The 16,878-nt window shown below is 33.1% G+C and overlaps 1 protein-coding gene across 1 annotated transcript; it reads left to right on the forward strand.

The window, feature by feature from the left end:
• The first annotated feature begins 1,514 nt into the window (after window positions 1–1,514).
• On the forward strand, window positions 1,515–3,560 carry LOC121330272 (gap junction delta-2 protein-like). The gene is made up of 3 exons (XM_041276650.1): window positions 1,515–2,011; window positions 2,477–2,779; window positions 2,898–3,560. Exons 1-3 carry the CDS (start codon window positions 1,941–1,943, stop codon window positions 3,442–3,444), a joined length of 921 nt encoding a protein of 306 aa, XP_041132584.1. The 5' UTR covers window positions 1,515–1,940; the 3' UTR covers window positions 3,445–3,560.
• The last annotated feature ends 13,318 nt before the right edge of the window (window positions 3,561–16,878 follow it).

The raw sequence follows: 16,878 nt of genomic DNA on the forward strand, positions 1-16,878 counted from the left end.
TGTGTGTGTGTGTGTGTGTGTGTGTGTGTGTGTGTGTGTGTGTGTGTGTGTGTAAATGCCATCTATAGTATATAATTATGATATTATTGAGTATATATTTATTAGTTGAATCAACTATATGATATATAAACGATTCAGTCTTGGAAGTTAGGCTACACATCGAAACAACTTAATAATATTTCAAGTTCCCAAGAATTTACATGACTAATTACAAACTGTAATATATAGTTACCCCGTGTGTGTGTGTGCGTGTTGTTTATTTACATAAATGTGGTGCTTTCAAACTATACTTCTACCATACCTAATGGTTGAGAATTAAATGTCCTTACACATTTGAATTAAATATGATAATATATTATATTATATCTCAGATATATATATATATATATATATATATATATATATATATATATATATATATATATAATATGTAACATTTGTCATTGCGTATTGGGGGAAATGAATAGCCTTTAACTCTTTATAATATACTTTATATATTTTATTTCGATAAATTATCAGGTTAATAATTCCTAACCTAAATGTATTTCCTTCACTAGTTGACATTCATTTCTTAAACATCAATGGAGACTGTGTACTAATACCTGGATAATTCAAATCGGGATGTTACTTGTTCTGCATCAAGGTTTAGTATCCTCGTCCTTTTCTCAGTCACCCGAAGGAGTGGTAAATGGGTTGCATACATGAAAAACAAGACTAATCTAGTAGATAAACGTGTATTTAATCCAGTATTGTCTTTCAATAAATGCAATGGCAGCTTAATGTATATAAATACTACCCAAGCCATATAGTGAAATATGTATTGATTTTTAATTACACAAATAAAGATAGTATGAATGAAACTGAAATTCCTTACTGCTTTATATCCTTACTGATCGATGATGAAACAGCTAACTGTTTATTTAAACTACTCAGATGCTGGATATGCATTTTGATTCTTGAAACATAATTACAGATGTTTCCAGTTAAACAGAACATACTTAAGGGGGCCTTATTTTTTTTATTTATTTATTTATTTTTAATCAAAAATTATTATCGCAAGTAAGATTTTTAAAAGCAATTTGACGAAACCTCTTTGAAATGATAGTAAAACTAACAAACAAAAAGACTGTTATTTTTAGATCATTTTAATTACATACCATTGCAAACCAGGACCGACGGCACAAATACAGTAATCATTGTATTGCTGGCGGGTAGAATAATAACATATCTGTAGGATATTCACATCATTGAACTAATCTGCGCGTTTAACCATGACAATATGGACAGAATTAAAAATAAACAAACAAATTAATAAATAAATACATTTTTTTTAAAGTTAACAACAAACACCCCTAAGGCACTATACATTTGATCATGACCGGCTTTTAGGACACATACAGAGACCTACAACCTGTCCCCCTTTAATCCCCATCATAGAAACCGACGTGATTCTATCTGCCTCAGTAATTTGACATATTGTAAACGAGACACCCTCGGTGCGCTTAGATTACCGCCAATCACTTTATTACAGATTAATCTGGTACCAGTATATTCGGGGAATAATGAAAATGAGAAATCCGGATGCTGGCTGCACTCCACCAACCTGACTGTCTGTGACGCAGGCGGAGACTACTTAAAGGCAGATTAGTGCTGGCAAGACATAAAATCCAACCTCCCTCCATTCAGACGCCGAGCAACCCCTCACCTTGATCTGAAGATCGAAAAATAGGAGCGCTTACACTAATCACTTGAGGCTCGAAGGCAGCTAAAGTATTGTTTCTTTGAACACTCTTTAAACAGAGACACTAACGGGTGCAGCACCTTTCAGTCAATGTATTTACAAACCAAAATCAGTATCTCTGGAGAATAAAACAGGAATACTAGTAACACTCAAAGCAATTCGTGCAGAGCGCTGGGCTCTCCTCTCCGGATGAACAGCAATGGGGGAATGGACCATCCTAGAGAGGCTTTTGGAGGCTGCTGTCCAGCAGCACTCCACTATGATAGGAAGGTAAGCATACACGGTAGGCTATTTTTATCTACTGGTATTAATATAGTCATACATTCATTGGATCAATGTTGACAATGTATGCATGTCTATACGTTGTTAAAATGAAAGTTGTTTTTGTATGTATACCTTACGTATACATTTCAGTCCCGTTAACACCATAAGTGCGTCTTAAATAACAAAGATTTAAAAAAAAATGATTTAAATGTTTAAAGTATTTTTTTAAATAATGTTTTTAAATGCTTTTGTTCATCTCACAAGCGGTGCTTTAGGGACGGCGAAATTCAGCAGTGGACAGCTCCTAGCTTGACTTAATAGCTTTCTACCCAAAAATGCTGTATGACTAACTGACAAGTGTGTAGATACATTAGCAAGAGCTTCGACACTATTATCAAAAATAAATAAATAAATAAATAAATAAATAAATAAATAAAATATGTATTTATGTTTTTGTTTGTTTGTTTGTAGGATCCTGTTAACAGTGGTGGTGATTTTCCGGATCCTAATTGTAGCTATAGTTGGAGAGACAGTCTATGACGATGAACAAACCATGTTTGTTTGCAATACTCTTCAACCGGGTTGTAACCAAGCATGCTATGATAAGGCATTTCCAATATCCCACATAAGATATTGGGTATTTCAGATCATTTTGGTATGCACCCCAAGCCTTTGCTTTATCACTTATTCCGTGCACCAGTCTGCAAAACAAAAGGAACGAAGATACTCCACTGTGTTTCTTACCTTGGACAGAGAACAGGATTCGATGAAAGACATTTTTTGTTTTTTTTTTTTTTTTTTTTGTGTTTATTTTTGTTTTTTTGTTTTTTTTTTTTTTTTTTTTTTTTTTTTGTTTTTTTTTTATTTTTTCTTTAATTTTTTTTTTTTTTTTTACTTTTCTTTTCTGTAAGAAGATTAAAAATACGATAGTAAACGGAGTACTTCAGAACACAGAGAATTCCACCAAAGCAGCAGAACCCGATTGCTTGGAAGTCAAAGACATCCCTAATTCCTCCATTAGAACTCCAAAATCTAAAATGAGGCGCCAAGAAGGTATCTCAAGATTTTATATTATCCAAGTAGTTTTCAGAAACGCTTTGGAGATTGGATTCTTGGTTGGTCAATATTTCCTCTACGGATTCAATGTCCCCTCAGTGTATGAGTGCGACCGATACCCTTGTATAAAAGATGTAGAGTGCTATGTCTCCAGACCCACAGAGAAGACCGTGTTTTTGGTTTTCATGTTTGCAGTCAGTGGACTCTGTGTTGTTCTCAATTTAGCAGAACTAAATCACCTGGGATGGAGAAAGATCAAAGTGGCAGTTAGAGGTGTTCAGGCCAGAAGAAAGTCAATTTATGAAATCAGAAACAAAGACCTGCCCAGAATGAGTGTGCCTAATTTTGGCAGAACTCAATCAAGCGACTCTGCATACGTGTAGCACTTTTGGAGAACAAACTACGTGAATGTCAATGTTTGAAATAAACGATTTGTACAATGAAGATAACAAAATTCGCCCTTAACTATTAGCTACTTTACTGACTGCAAAAAAAAAAAAAAAAAAAAAAAAAAAAAAACCCTTAAAAACAAACGTATGTTAACATTTTGCACTGGTGCAACTTTTTAATAACATTTTTACTTAAATCGCAATGTAGAAAGCATATCATGTTTTCACAAACGTAATCTTTGTATACACTGGAGCGTTTACAGAGTACATATACATTGCACTAAGTACTGTAGCGATAATCTGAAGACAACACGTACCTTGACATGTGCACTGAATCGAAGAGTTTAATCTCAACGGTACGATTACAGATATCTGGGACTTGATTCATACATAGGTTTTCGATTTTTTTTTCTTCTGATTATAGCTATATAAAATACTGTAGCGCGTTAATGTCTTTTTGTTGCCTGTCTTCGCACACTCGACCTTAATGTATCTACAGTAATCATTCCATTGCTCAATTAACTGAAAAACAGTATCAGGCAGATTTGCTGCAAACGCTGAGGCCTGTGTTTTCCTTAATTTATTATATACACCAAAGCGTCCATTGCTTCCATATGTGAATAATCGTTTTCTTGTTTGTTTTTTGTATTCCAGTGCCCTTCTTGTATGTAAATATACTTATATGAATGTACAACTATTATAATATTATTCATCTAAAAAAAAGACATGCCCTGCTTTGATTATGTTAAGTGCTTCGCTTTTTTTGCTTTACATTTATTAATTGTAATTTAAATGGTTATGGCACATTAAATACTCTTTTTTTTAAAAAAAAAAACAAACTCAAGAAAAGATAAGAAAGCTCTAGTCTTTTTTTATAGACTATCTCTTTTTATTTTCATTATTTAGATCAATTCTAAGCCATGCACCCGTTTGTCTTTAATTGCTGGTTATACTGAACAAATGTTTTGTTCCAGTATAGATGGTTACATCTGATATGGTATGCTACTGTATATTAAAATTCAAATAATTAACATAATTTCCAGCTTTTTTATGCCATTACAATCAAGACAATGTTGATGCTCACCCCAGATGAAGTTTGCATTATTATTATTATTATTATTATTATTATTATTATTATTATTATTATTATTATTATTATTATTATTATTATTATTAATAAAGTGCTTGATAGGTTGCACATCAGTAATTTTAGCACTTGGACATTCTTTTCATACAGAATTTGTAGTGAATTTGAGGCAACAAATTGGGCCAAAGTTCATTTTCATCGCCTTTCAGTAGTCTACTGTATTAAACACACCTCTTTGTTTTTTGAGGGAGTTACAGTCAGGCAGTGTGAAACAAAGGCTGAGATTGGTCACTTACCTAAGTTTACCTATTGAATAGCTTTCTTCTCATTAAAACCATTCACAACAATAGTGTTGGTGAATGGTTGCTTTCTTCTGGGTGAGAGATATGAATTGTATGGGCATAAAGTGCATTAGTTACCAGCCCTGGTGTCAATCACTATGTGCACACAGATAACAGTAATACTATATAAGGAGGGGCCATCATATACTGGTCCAGTTGTTCGAATTTCTGTGTTGTTCCTTCAGGAAATTGAATAATTATCAAATCATTTCATTAATGAATTATATTTTTGTTTTTCATAGTTACATTTGTTTTACCAAGGTTGCTATTGACAAATATTTGGATATCATATAATTTTACTTGGGTACATGTTCAAATTGTAGTGCTATATTGAAATGGAAAGAACATGGGGGTATGTATGAATAACAACTTACATTTTTTCAGCCAAGTGTTAGCTGGTTTATTAAATATTTTATTTGACCATTATTGCTCTTCGCTTCATATTTTTATATTGTTCCACAGTATCACATTAGCTCCATATATTGATTGGTTGTTGTGGAGAGCATGGCTGAATATATATAGTGCTGTGTCATTTCTGGTACAACAATTTTTGAAAATAAAAAAGGAAAGGTAATTTCACGTGCACGTAACTGTACATTGTCATGAAATGTTTAATCACAAAACACTGACTATGATCAGTTACAGAGTTGACAACTGTACAAAACAAAACAGCAACCAAACACCAAACACCAGTAGCAGCTCAGCATGCAATGTTTTCTAGCTATTTTTTTTAAATTTAATTTAATATTACAAAAGAACAATATAAATCATATTTTGATTGTTAAACACTGTAAAATACAAAAAAAGTGAGATGATGCACTATTCAGTGCCATCAGTGTAGTTAAGAAACTAAGGAAAGAAAAGATAAAACATGACTGCAAATGTCAAGAAAGCAAAATCTAGCAACAAAACTATAGTCAAGAGAACGAACATGTTTTGCGGTCCCAGCTAAATAAACCATACATTAATAGTGTTAGAAAAACCTTTTTGGATTAGACAGAGCTGTTCTTTGAAGTGAATATCACATGGAATAAGTCAACTTGGAGTTTGTTTAAGGTAAAGTTCAATGCAGTTACAGTTTTTTGCCAAAGTTCACTTAACTACTAAGATATAGCTAGTTTATATGTGTAGTTCTATCTGTGATATTGGCTGGTGGTATGGGACTGTTCATCTTTCCTTTCAGTATAATTGTTGCTGTTGCAGGCACAGGGCATTGTAGCATTGCTTCTATATGGGATATAAGGGATATAAGTGAAATGTAGCCCATTTGTTTATTCAGAACAATTTTTTAAATGGTGATTATGAGATACACTTCAATTATTTTCATGCTAATCATCTTTGATTGTTATTCTATTTTTTAAACATTATTTTTTTCATATTTGAAAACAGTTTTTTAAAAAGGATTTATTTTAGGTTTGCCCTCTTGATTATTCTTGGTATTTTGTAGGGGTAAGGCCATGGGAAAACCCAATGAAGTAACCAGTGGCATATTAAAAAATGTGTTTGCATATTAAACACAGGTTTGAAGATTTTTGCACAGCAGCTAATTAATTGTGTCCTTATTTTTATACTTGATGGATAATACTATGCATTCTGAAATACGTTGTAGTTTTTTTCTAGGTTAGCCTAAAATTATACAATGCACATTCAACATACAGTCAATATGATGTATTTAGCATATAGTTATCTGTGCAGTTGGATTGAATGCATATTCAGGTACAGCAGAAGAAGAATATTAAAAGTACTGTTTTTAATTACTTTAAATCACGCTAACCTATAATCTCTCCATTAATCCCCAGTCCTTCTGCAGTTTCACTGCTTAATTCATCACTCTCATCTGTGCCATTCACTCACCACATTTGGTTAAACCTTTTACTTTGTATACCTCTTAACTGTATTTAACATTTAATGTGCACTGCATTTTTCAAATGTAAGTATACTATAGTTCATACTGTAAAGCAATTTGTTTAAATGTACAAACCTTTTTTTTTTTTTGGTATGTAATACTATTGAACCTGTTAACTTTCTAAGTTTAATAAGATGTTTAAGAATTCCTATAATGCTAAGTATTGCACAACTCACTTAATCACACATATTTTTTATACATCTGTAACATGGTTTAGTGATGTACATTTAATGCAGTACATAAGTGTCATAATACTGCAGAAGTAGCTTTACTGTAAATTACACTTTGAGACAGAGAAAGTAATATCACATCGTAATAATAAATAATCGTGTTTCTGGAGAAAGCTCAGATTAAAAGTCGATTTATTTGAATTATTATTAGGGTGCGATTAATTTTGCTAACAGTTTCTCACATGCATTACAAACTCATACTTAGAACAGATCCAGCGTGACTGGCATTTTGCTTTTGCTTATTTTGGTGCATGGAGTGATGCATTCATAAATTCTTCAAATGCTAACCACAACCGTAAAATCCTTTGATGTTACATTGTATGCCCCCTTTGAGCTGCACCTAACTAACATTTACTCAATATGACACCCTCCCATAAAGGTGCACATATCTACTGACTCTCTTGTCTCCAGCAGTTCCTTAGTTACCCACTGTTGATGTAAACCCACTGATACCATGTCTTACAATAATCATAGCATTGATTTTGTAAATCAATTTATGCAACCATAGAAAAATATATTAACATATACAAGGCCTATATCATATAGAAGCAAGAAAAGTAACGCTACAGTGAAGGTTAACACCAAACCAATTGGAAAGCACATTTTACAAACCAATGGAGTTTCGAGTTTATTTTAAGTGACTAAGTGCACTATAACCTCTAGTGAAATAAGCAACAACAACAACAAAGTATTAAAAGGACAGAACTGAAGTGCAGAAAGCCATCTTAGTACACTTCACTCTCTTTCTCCTTAAATAACATTACTGTAGTTAAATACTGGAAGCAGTACAACTAGATTGTTTAGAATTCATAGACACCTGAGTATATGCAAAACTAAAAGGAAACAGGGTAATATTTTCCAAGCATTATCAGAGTCAAATTAGTCAGTGATTTTTTAAAGGGGTTGCAAATTACACTGTCAGTGTTAGAGGTGTGCAGAAACTTGTTACTTGCCAGAGTTGCCTTTAAGAAGTACTTACCGACAGGTATTCAATAAATCCATGAAATATTCACTAAACCCATTAATGTGTTGATTTAAAAACAAGAAAAGCTGTCCTCCCTTAAGTTTGCACTGGATTGCCAGTCAATGGCAATTCACTCAAATGTTTACTGCCACATGGCCTTGTTATTCAATTGCAAACATGAGGGAGGACAGCTTTTCAGGTTTTGAAATAAACACATAAATGAACAGATTTATTGAATACCTGACAATAAATACTTATTCAAGACAATTTCAGGTACACGTAATGAGTTTCTGAACAGTTCTCGCATCTTCAGTGACTTCCTGAGAGTATTTGGGTCATCCTGTAGTACCTTTTGTTCTAGTCTTTTTTTGATTGTTCAGTGTACCAAGCTTTTCACAACAGATGTTCTTATGTTTTAGGGCATTATGTACTGTAACAGTAGGTGCAGGTCTTTTTGTCATTTGTTATGTTATTCTTTTATTTTTGAGTCTGACATGTTTTATGATATTACCATTTTTATAAAGGGAAAAAAACAGAATAGCATGTACTAACCAGAAGAGTGTATTTGCAATATAGCTTTAAATATCTATGCTTTAAATCATAGATTTTTTTTTTTTTCTCAATGCCTTGGGTCAACATCAGACTTCTCTCATAGAGCACAGATAATATTGTATCAAAAGGCTAAATTTGAAAATGTTCTTTAACATCTTTATTTGTATCCATGGTGTCCTTCGGGGCACAGGAGCAAGGGCCCCTCCCCCTTCAAATCTGTAATCAGCTTGCTATTTAACCCCTAATCAAGTCCCTTTCTATTTTATTTATACACCTTCCCACAGTTCCTTTCCATTACCACCTCAGCAACTGCATCTCCCTTTGGAGGCAGGAGAAACTCTCCACCCTGCCATGGCTGCTTGTCTGCATCAGGCCTCACCTCCTCAAGATGGAGATGGACCGCCGGCCAAATCCATGCTGTCCATTGTATCTGCTGTTGTAGGGAATTTTACAGTTTTTTTATGAAATACAAAAAAAACATCTGATATTGAAATGAATGGGGTTAAAGAAAAGGTTTACGCTTGAAACTTTTAAAATTTTGTTCATATTCATAATTTAAAGCATTCTCTTACAATAGAGAATGTTTGAAAACATACGGGTAAAGTTTCAGTCAAGCAATGTTTGATTAATGCATAAAGTGTGTGAAGTTGCAGAATTTGATAAACTCGCTGATAAATTCCTTACATTAACCTTCAATGAATTATAAATTATAGTTATTTAAAAACATGTTTTGACAATATGACATTACTTTTTAAAATATGGATACATGATGGCTACATTAAATAAACAGATAGAGGACAGCCTTTTACACTTTGTTTGCATATTTGTCCTCTCTATACAGCAATGTATATTACATTTCTACAGGTTAAGGAAAAGAAATGTGAGAAAATAAGTACATTAGTAACCAAAATGGTCTGCTATCAATGTGAACGGTACAGCAGCCTGTGGAGAAGCTTACAAGTTGCATGTGAAGGTCTGAATATTTTTAGAACTCTTAATCCCATTGTCATGAGGTTATCAGAAGGTCATTCTACAGAAAGCTGACAAAGCTAAATGATCATTCAGTTTTCCTTGTTTAAATCATAACAGTGTCAAAGATGAAGACCAATATCTGTTGTACAAACAGACACACAGTAGTTCAAGACAAACCCGTAAAAACACAGATATTTGTATAGAATTATATTTTTATTGTGACACGAAAGCATGAAACATTTGCCTCAGACTCCATTGGTTTGGAGATCTTCTAACTGGTCAACCAGACTAGACAGTGGACCACCATAATAAACTGGACATAATGGGTACCTATGAGATGAGGGAGAATATGGAAGATATGAATGTTAATGAAAGAAGGGGTGACTTACTAATTATGTTTTCTGATTGGAATTAGACAATGACAGATTGTTGGGAAAGCAACCATTATTAAGGAAGGATATCAACGTATCAGAAATAAATAAATAAATAAATAAACAGAAACACTCAACAGTAGTCTGATTCATTTATTCATACAGTCCATGGAAACTTATGTTTTCTCCTTCCACGATAATGTTTAAACCACATTAACCACTGCCTTATTACATCTGACAGGTGCTCAAGGCATAGCCACACTTTTGACAATGGGGCTTAACAAGGCTCTGAGTTCCACATCAATTAGCAGCTGCTGCAATCACTGGCAGATGTACAGCATGTAAGGCAAAAGAAGAAAGCTCACCAACTGGAAGGCAGGCACATTTATGTAAATATTGTAATTCTGTCCAGGGTTACCAACATTTCTGATTTATTGTTGATGACAATGAACCACAATTTGGAATTTGCATTGATGCATTAAGGTTAATTCTTATCTAGTAAATATCTTTGTACTTTGTATTAATTGGAAACGATTGACCTGTTTTTGGACATGAGTGTATAGAAGCTTTAACTTTTTTTTTCTCTAATAAAGCTGTTTTCTAAGCCGAGAAGCTGTCCATCTCTTTTTAACACGCTCCACGAAGCAATGTTTATTCTCTGAGATTATATAAAACTGTAACTGGAGATCACGTGGGATATCATCTGGGCTATTAAAGGCTGCACTTTCTTTTGTCACAGATTTTTAAAGAATGATTTTAGAACAGTTTTGGATACCCATGTTTTGGGCAAACAAAATTAAATCTGAAGTGCACATGCATGAAATTGGAACAAGCCATCAACAAATTTGAATAGCGGGTGAAAACAAAAAAGCATCAAAAAAATGATAGGATGCAGAGTAAAGTACAATTTATTGATCCAGCCATGACCAAATTACAGTTCTGGATAAATAGACAACTTTATCAATATTAATTAATGAGACATGTTTAGACTAATTCTAATGCAAGACTTGGAAAGTTAATTAAACAAAGCGATCTCATGGATCACACTCTCCCAGAATGCTTGCCAGGAAAGTTTTAAAGGGTAAGTTGTGTACATTTTTATCTCAGAAAGTAAAAACCAATCAGTTAGATTCAGTAAAGTCTAAATCAATGCTAAAGTCTGTGACTACTTCAACAGTGTATATAGCCTTAAGACTTAAAGCTATGCTCTCTTATACAACAGGTTGCAAATACACCTTGATACAATGTGAAAACACAACCCTTGTTTGTGAAGGGCCTCCTAATGGTCACATTAAGTGGAATATGCGTGTGCTGTTGTACTTTAATTAGACAGTACCTTTTCAGAGGTGTCAGAGGCACTAGTTACAATAGGCCATGTAGGGAAGGACACAATTCAAACATGAAAAAATGAAAATAAGAATTTTCTTTTTTAGTAGAATAGGAAAAGATTAGAGGATTAGATTTGAACCGACACCCATTTTATTATATGTAATTCATAAGGGAAATAATCTATATTAGACATGAAATCGTCGTAGTGTCCCAACTGGAGTCAAGCTGGGTCTCCCCCAAAGAGACCCTTGCAATCACATGATATGGGAGAACAGATGTTAATAAGCAACCCAGCCAAGTAAGGATGGGAAGTGTTAGGCAGTATCTATCATTAGAGCAAAAAACATCATACGAACACTCAAAGCTCTTACTTTGCATGGGAAATGTGGGGACTAAATTCAATTTGACTTTGAATAATTTAGGAAAAACAGGATAGTACATGCTTTGCTTCTTCTGTGACTTTCTGTAGTTTCTGGTATATAACTATATCCATGCCAGTTACATGGTTTTGACCTCTGTTTCAATGATATCTAGAGCTTCACTTCCTAGAGGAGAGTCAAATAAGGCCAATATCCCTTAGAAAAAAAAAATTCTTTACTACAGATACTGATGCTTTGCTATACCTCACATAGCTATAGCATAGGCAGCACATACAACAAACCATATACAAATAAAATCAATTCATAAATATAAGTTTTATATGTATAGCTATGTTTCGTTTTATTTTTATCATAAAGGTACAGTAGGAAAGGTTTCTTAGAAATACTTAATAAACCAAGGAATACATTTTGAAAAGGATATTATTTTGGATTGAATTGTGGAGTGTGTAATTTGTTGGATGATGTCATTTTTGTAAACGGTTCCAATATTTTGGTTTAAAGGGTTGAAAATATTCAATTCAGATAACCCAGATGGAAGTACTGACCAGTGTAGCATTTGTAAGGAAGCAAACTGAAACATTATTCACATAATTGGGATGACACAAATGAAGAGAAATGAAATGAACATGAAAAGAGGTAAAAATCACTTTTGTGTTTTTAAAGTCAACATATCACACAATTGAATCAGAATCAATAGGAAAGAAAAATATCATATTTAGATCTTAGTTGTCAATGCTTATGGCAACCAATTTTCTTGTTACTTTACAGCTTACTGGTCTTAAATTCAGCACCATTTCATTTTAAGCAATTGGTGGGTGGAGTATAATGACCTATTAAATTGGTACCACCTGCCAGAGGTTGTTGATTTTCTTTTTGAATGTGAATATTTAATACTCATGACAGGTGCCAGACTGTCATGTAAAGATTGACGCACCTTTAATCCACATCCTTTATGTAAAGGGTACGCCCAGCATGGTCTCTGCACAAGCTGAGCATCTCCATACTGCCTCAATAATGCATTGTTCCCTATGGCAATTCATGGCCACTGTTTGAGTCTGCCAACAACAATGCTAATTAGTGGCAATTATGATGGTGGTTTTCTAATGGGGACAATTGACCACTAGGCATAATGCTGAGACTGCTTGTCCAGCAAATTGTCAGTTAGATTCTGTATCACTTTTTGACCCTGGTGAATTTCTCTCTTTTTCTTCATCTGGAAATGGGATGTCAAGACAACCTTTTTTGTTATAATCAAAGCCAAGACATGTCAAACTTTTAGTTACACAAGACAACTAGACAATAGACAGTAGCAATGTATTTGAATACAATAGTGTCATATAAAATATAGAAACAAGAACAATACTTGCACATATGCGTCATTGGATATTCTTACAGAGATGTTTATGAAATGAAGATTGAAGATTAGAGAGTTAAGCAGATAGGCTTTTTGATTTTCATTGTTTCCTTTATTCCATTTACTGTAGAAGTTATTACTTTTTGTAAGAGTTATGTGATTATGAAAAGTAACAGATTAACAGTTGTGCAATTAATCTCTTTGTGTATTTATATTTCAGGCATAGTTTATCCAGATAAGTGATAGCATTAACTGTCTATTAATGTGACCTTAGATATCCTGCAAACTAGGCTACCCTGACTGACACAGGTCTGTCTATGAACCAGGTTTCCCTTTTTTCATCTTTACCTCGCATCTATTAAGAATTCAACTTGATTCACAACACAATATGTGCTTGGTCAGCCTCTCAAAGATTCTATACAACAGTAAGCAGGTATTTGAAACCTTGCAAACAAGTAAACCCTTTTATTACTCTAGTGCCTCTTGGATTAAGAAGGACAAAGTGTAGTCACCCATTCACACGCTTACAATTTTTAGAAGGGAATGCTACTGTGCAGAAATAAACTCACTATTCTTCCCCATGGTCTTCAGTGACTAAGAAATACTAAAAGAGCCTGCATTGTACCTCCATTGTTTGTCAGTAAAATATATTTTTGTACACGAGATGACATGTCATGTCATGAAGCCCAACTTCTTTTTAGGACTAAACAGGTATCCAGTTTCCAAAATGTAAAGAAATGAAAATATGCAGTACAATCCAAGGTAAATGATCATTATGTGATCTGCATACATGTGTAACTTTTGATCAATAAAGTAATTTAAAAACAAACATGCTGAATATATTATTCTTATTTGAACACGTTGAGCAATCTTAAGAAATGCCAATGAAATGTTTATCACAATTAAAAAAACTGTTCTCCATATTTCACTAGAATCTGACTCTGGATAACTTGTGCTAAAATGTTTCATGACTATTGGATTAGCAGATATATGGAAAATTGTAAAGTGTGACATATGTATGTATGTATGAATGTACAACCCCATCCACTATATCCCCTTCACAGGGGCAATAATAAAACTCCAGCATATGTGGTCAAAATAATATACTAATATTACTAATACTTCCACTGCTAATAATGATTTACTAAGCATACATACTGTATATAAATACTTTACAAACTATATCTTGAATATTGACATGCTATTTGTGTAAACCCAGATGTTGCAATACAATATGATTCAAATGTTTCTGTGGTTCAATTGAGACCAGCAACTGAATTTAGTGTTTTTCCCTAAAGGACACTGGGCAGGATTTTCAAAAGGTCATTTTAATGATCACTCCAGTGTTAATCAACAAATCGGCATGTAGCATTCATTTGGCATTTTCAAGTGGTCATTAGGCCTATTTTGCTATTAAATAATCATGCTAATGTGATTTCCAAAATGATGTTGATTTACAAAATAATGTTAATATCTTAACGAGCAGGGCTTCTTACGGCTATTTATTTCGTTTGTGTAGGAATTTAAAAGGAAATTAACCTGTGTTAACTATCACAATTTATAAGGAGTTAATTTGCATGTGGAAAAGGGGGGTCTTGATGAATGAAAGAGTATATAACTCACCTTGAAACAGAAGTTTAACAGAATGTGACTGTGAGGCTGACGATACAGAGCGTGTACAGGATAATTTCTTACAAACTGCTTAGATAATTCAATATTTGTAATTACGAAAATATTTAAGACTTTTTTTATACTTGTGATTATGTATGAGATGTATTCACTTTCAATTATTTTTTACTTTACACAATGTTTGTTGTATTGCTAAAATTATATACTGTTATTTGCTCCCAGTGTACTGTTACAGAAATGATCAATGCAACTGTATCCTATCTGAATTCTGGATACATACTGTACATTATATGACAACTGACCTCTACTGTAGATTGTATTTGAATTACACAATTAAAAACCTAGTAAATAATGACATCCTGGTATAGAAAACGACATACTTTATATTACAATACAGTTTTACAGGCAACAGATTACTGACATGGATTTTGCCTAAAATGTGTTTGTAATGTTGTCAGATACAATGTACACTTTCACCTTCACACATCTGTATGCATATAACATGTTCTTATAATACTGTGTTGAGTTTATTTATCGCATAGGCGAGCAGAGTACCAGAGAAAATGCATTATTAGAGGAATTCACCGAACAATCAATTATAAACAAATTTGTTTATTGGGTTAGGGAGTTCTATCTTAATTTTAAAAGCTTAATACACATATAATAAAGTGTTATATATTTAATGAAGTGTTACATATATATTTGTAGCCTACAATCGTACATACTAAAATACATACCAATGTCAAAATAAGAAAATAAATTCCAACCAAGCCTATATAGATGGCTTACCCCCCGTGCCATTCAAAAAAAAAAAAATTTCTTCTTTTTAACCGAAAAAAAATGTTAAATGCACATTAAAACTATATAGCAAGGTGTGTCAAAATATTTATTTTTTCCTTTTTATTTATTTATTTTTTAATCTGTGCCGTTACATGCCAGATAATTGTAAAATCAACATTTTATATGTGAAGTGTTCTGAATAAATATACATTCTGGATAACAAAATTAAGTTCACAAATTATACACAGAATAGATATTCCCATATTCCATTTGACTGCTGCCCTGCTTTTTTGCTCTCGTTAACATGCATTTTGATTAACGAGTTCCCTTTATCTAATCATTAGAAAGGAAGTGATGTACATAGCCTGCGACAATTAAACTTTTTAACGAGAAATGTGTTAATTAATGACCTCTTCGACTCAATTTCAAAACATTAATGGATTGATTTTATTAACCAATTTAATTTGAAAATCACTTGCTACTAAAGCTTCCTTTACTATACCACGAGTTCCATAAAATAACATTGGTTTTTGAAATCCCCTCCACTGTGTTCTGTCTACTGTCTCTAAACAAATCTAAAATAACCTAGTGTGACAACCAAGCAATTAATGTTATTATTTTTTATTGTAGTTTTTCTCATGTTACTGTAAGATAATAACCTTGTGCGCCCGATTTATATATATTGTGAGCCAGCTCACAGATCAACCAGCAGGAGGTGCTCGTGGCAGTCTGAAACCAAACCTCTCTACACAGCAGGGGACAGCTGGAATGATCTGTAGCTGGCTTGGAATCAGCCTGCCTTGAGTTTGGGAAGTTAATTGCATGATATGCTACAGTTGCTGTTAGTATAGGAAACAGTTAGCTTATTAATTAGTGATTGCCTCGTTTGGCCAGCCCTGTGGCCTATCTGGGCCACAATTGGGTTTATTTGTCTGTGTTCGAGAGACTGCTGGGACTGTTTGAACTGAGTGGAGAAACGAATCACAAGCCTGAAAGTACCCTGTTGTAACAGAATTACTGAAAGTACAGTGGATAAGCAAGGGTCTGTGGACATTGCTGTTTGTCTGTTTGTGTTTTATTTATTTTACTTTTCTAAAGAGACCATCTTCCAGTTCATTTTTGTTTGTTTGTTATTTGTTTTGCTCCTTCATTGAGGCAGAGCCGCCGCTATTAAAAATACTTTCTTTGGAATTTTGTTGTCCATGTCCTCTGTGTGCGACCAATCCCTCACAGGAAAAAAAAAAAAATATATATATATATATATATATATATATATATATATATATATATATATATATATATATATATATATATATATATATATATATATATATATATATATATATATATATCAACACATTAATAAATAGGTGTGTTTTTGATTTATTTAACACCTGCAGACAAATACTTCTAAAGGCAAGTTCTTGGAAAATATGAGTATCCGCATGGATGAGATGGCACTGGTAAGCAGAGCTGCAGTCTTTGGCTGACCAAAGGTTATAGTGTTTGCAATTTATTTATTTATTTATTTAT

The sequence above is a fragment of the Polyodon spathula genome, chromosome 17 (genome assembly GCF_017654505.1).
Source record: "Polyodon spathula isolate WHYD16114869_AA chromosome 17, ASM1765450v1, whole genome shotgun sequence".
NCBI lineage: Eukaryota > Metazoa > Chordata > Actinopteri > Acipenseriformes > Polyodontidae > Polyodon > Polyodon spathula.

Excerpts from the sequence above, each read along its gene's own strand:
- LOC121330272 (XM_041276650.1), top strand. The coding sequence starts at position 1,941 with ATGGGGGAATGGACCATCCTAGAGAGGCTTTTGGAGGCTGCTGTCCAG. Across the intron at positions 2,012-2,476 it reads CACTCCACTATGATAGGAAG|GATCCTGTTAACAGTGGTGG; the intron begins GTAAGCATACAC and ends GTTTGTTTGTAG. Across the intron at positions 2,780-2,897 it reads GAACAGGATTCGATGAAAGA|TACTTTTCTTTTCTGTAAGA; the intron begins CATTTTTTGTTT and ends TTTTTTTTTTTT.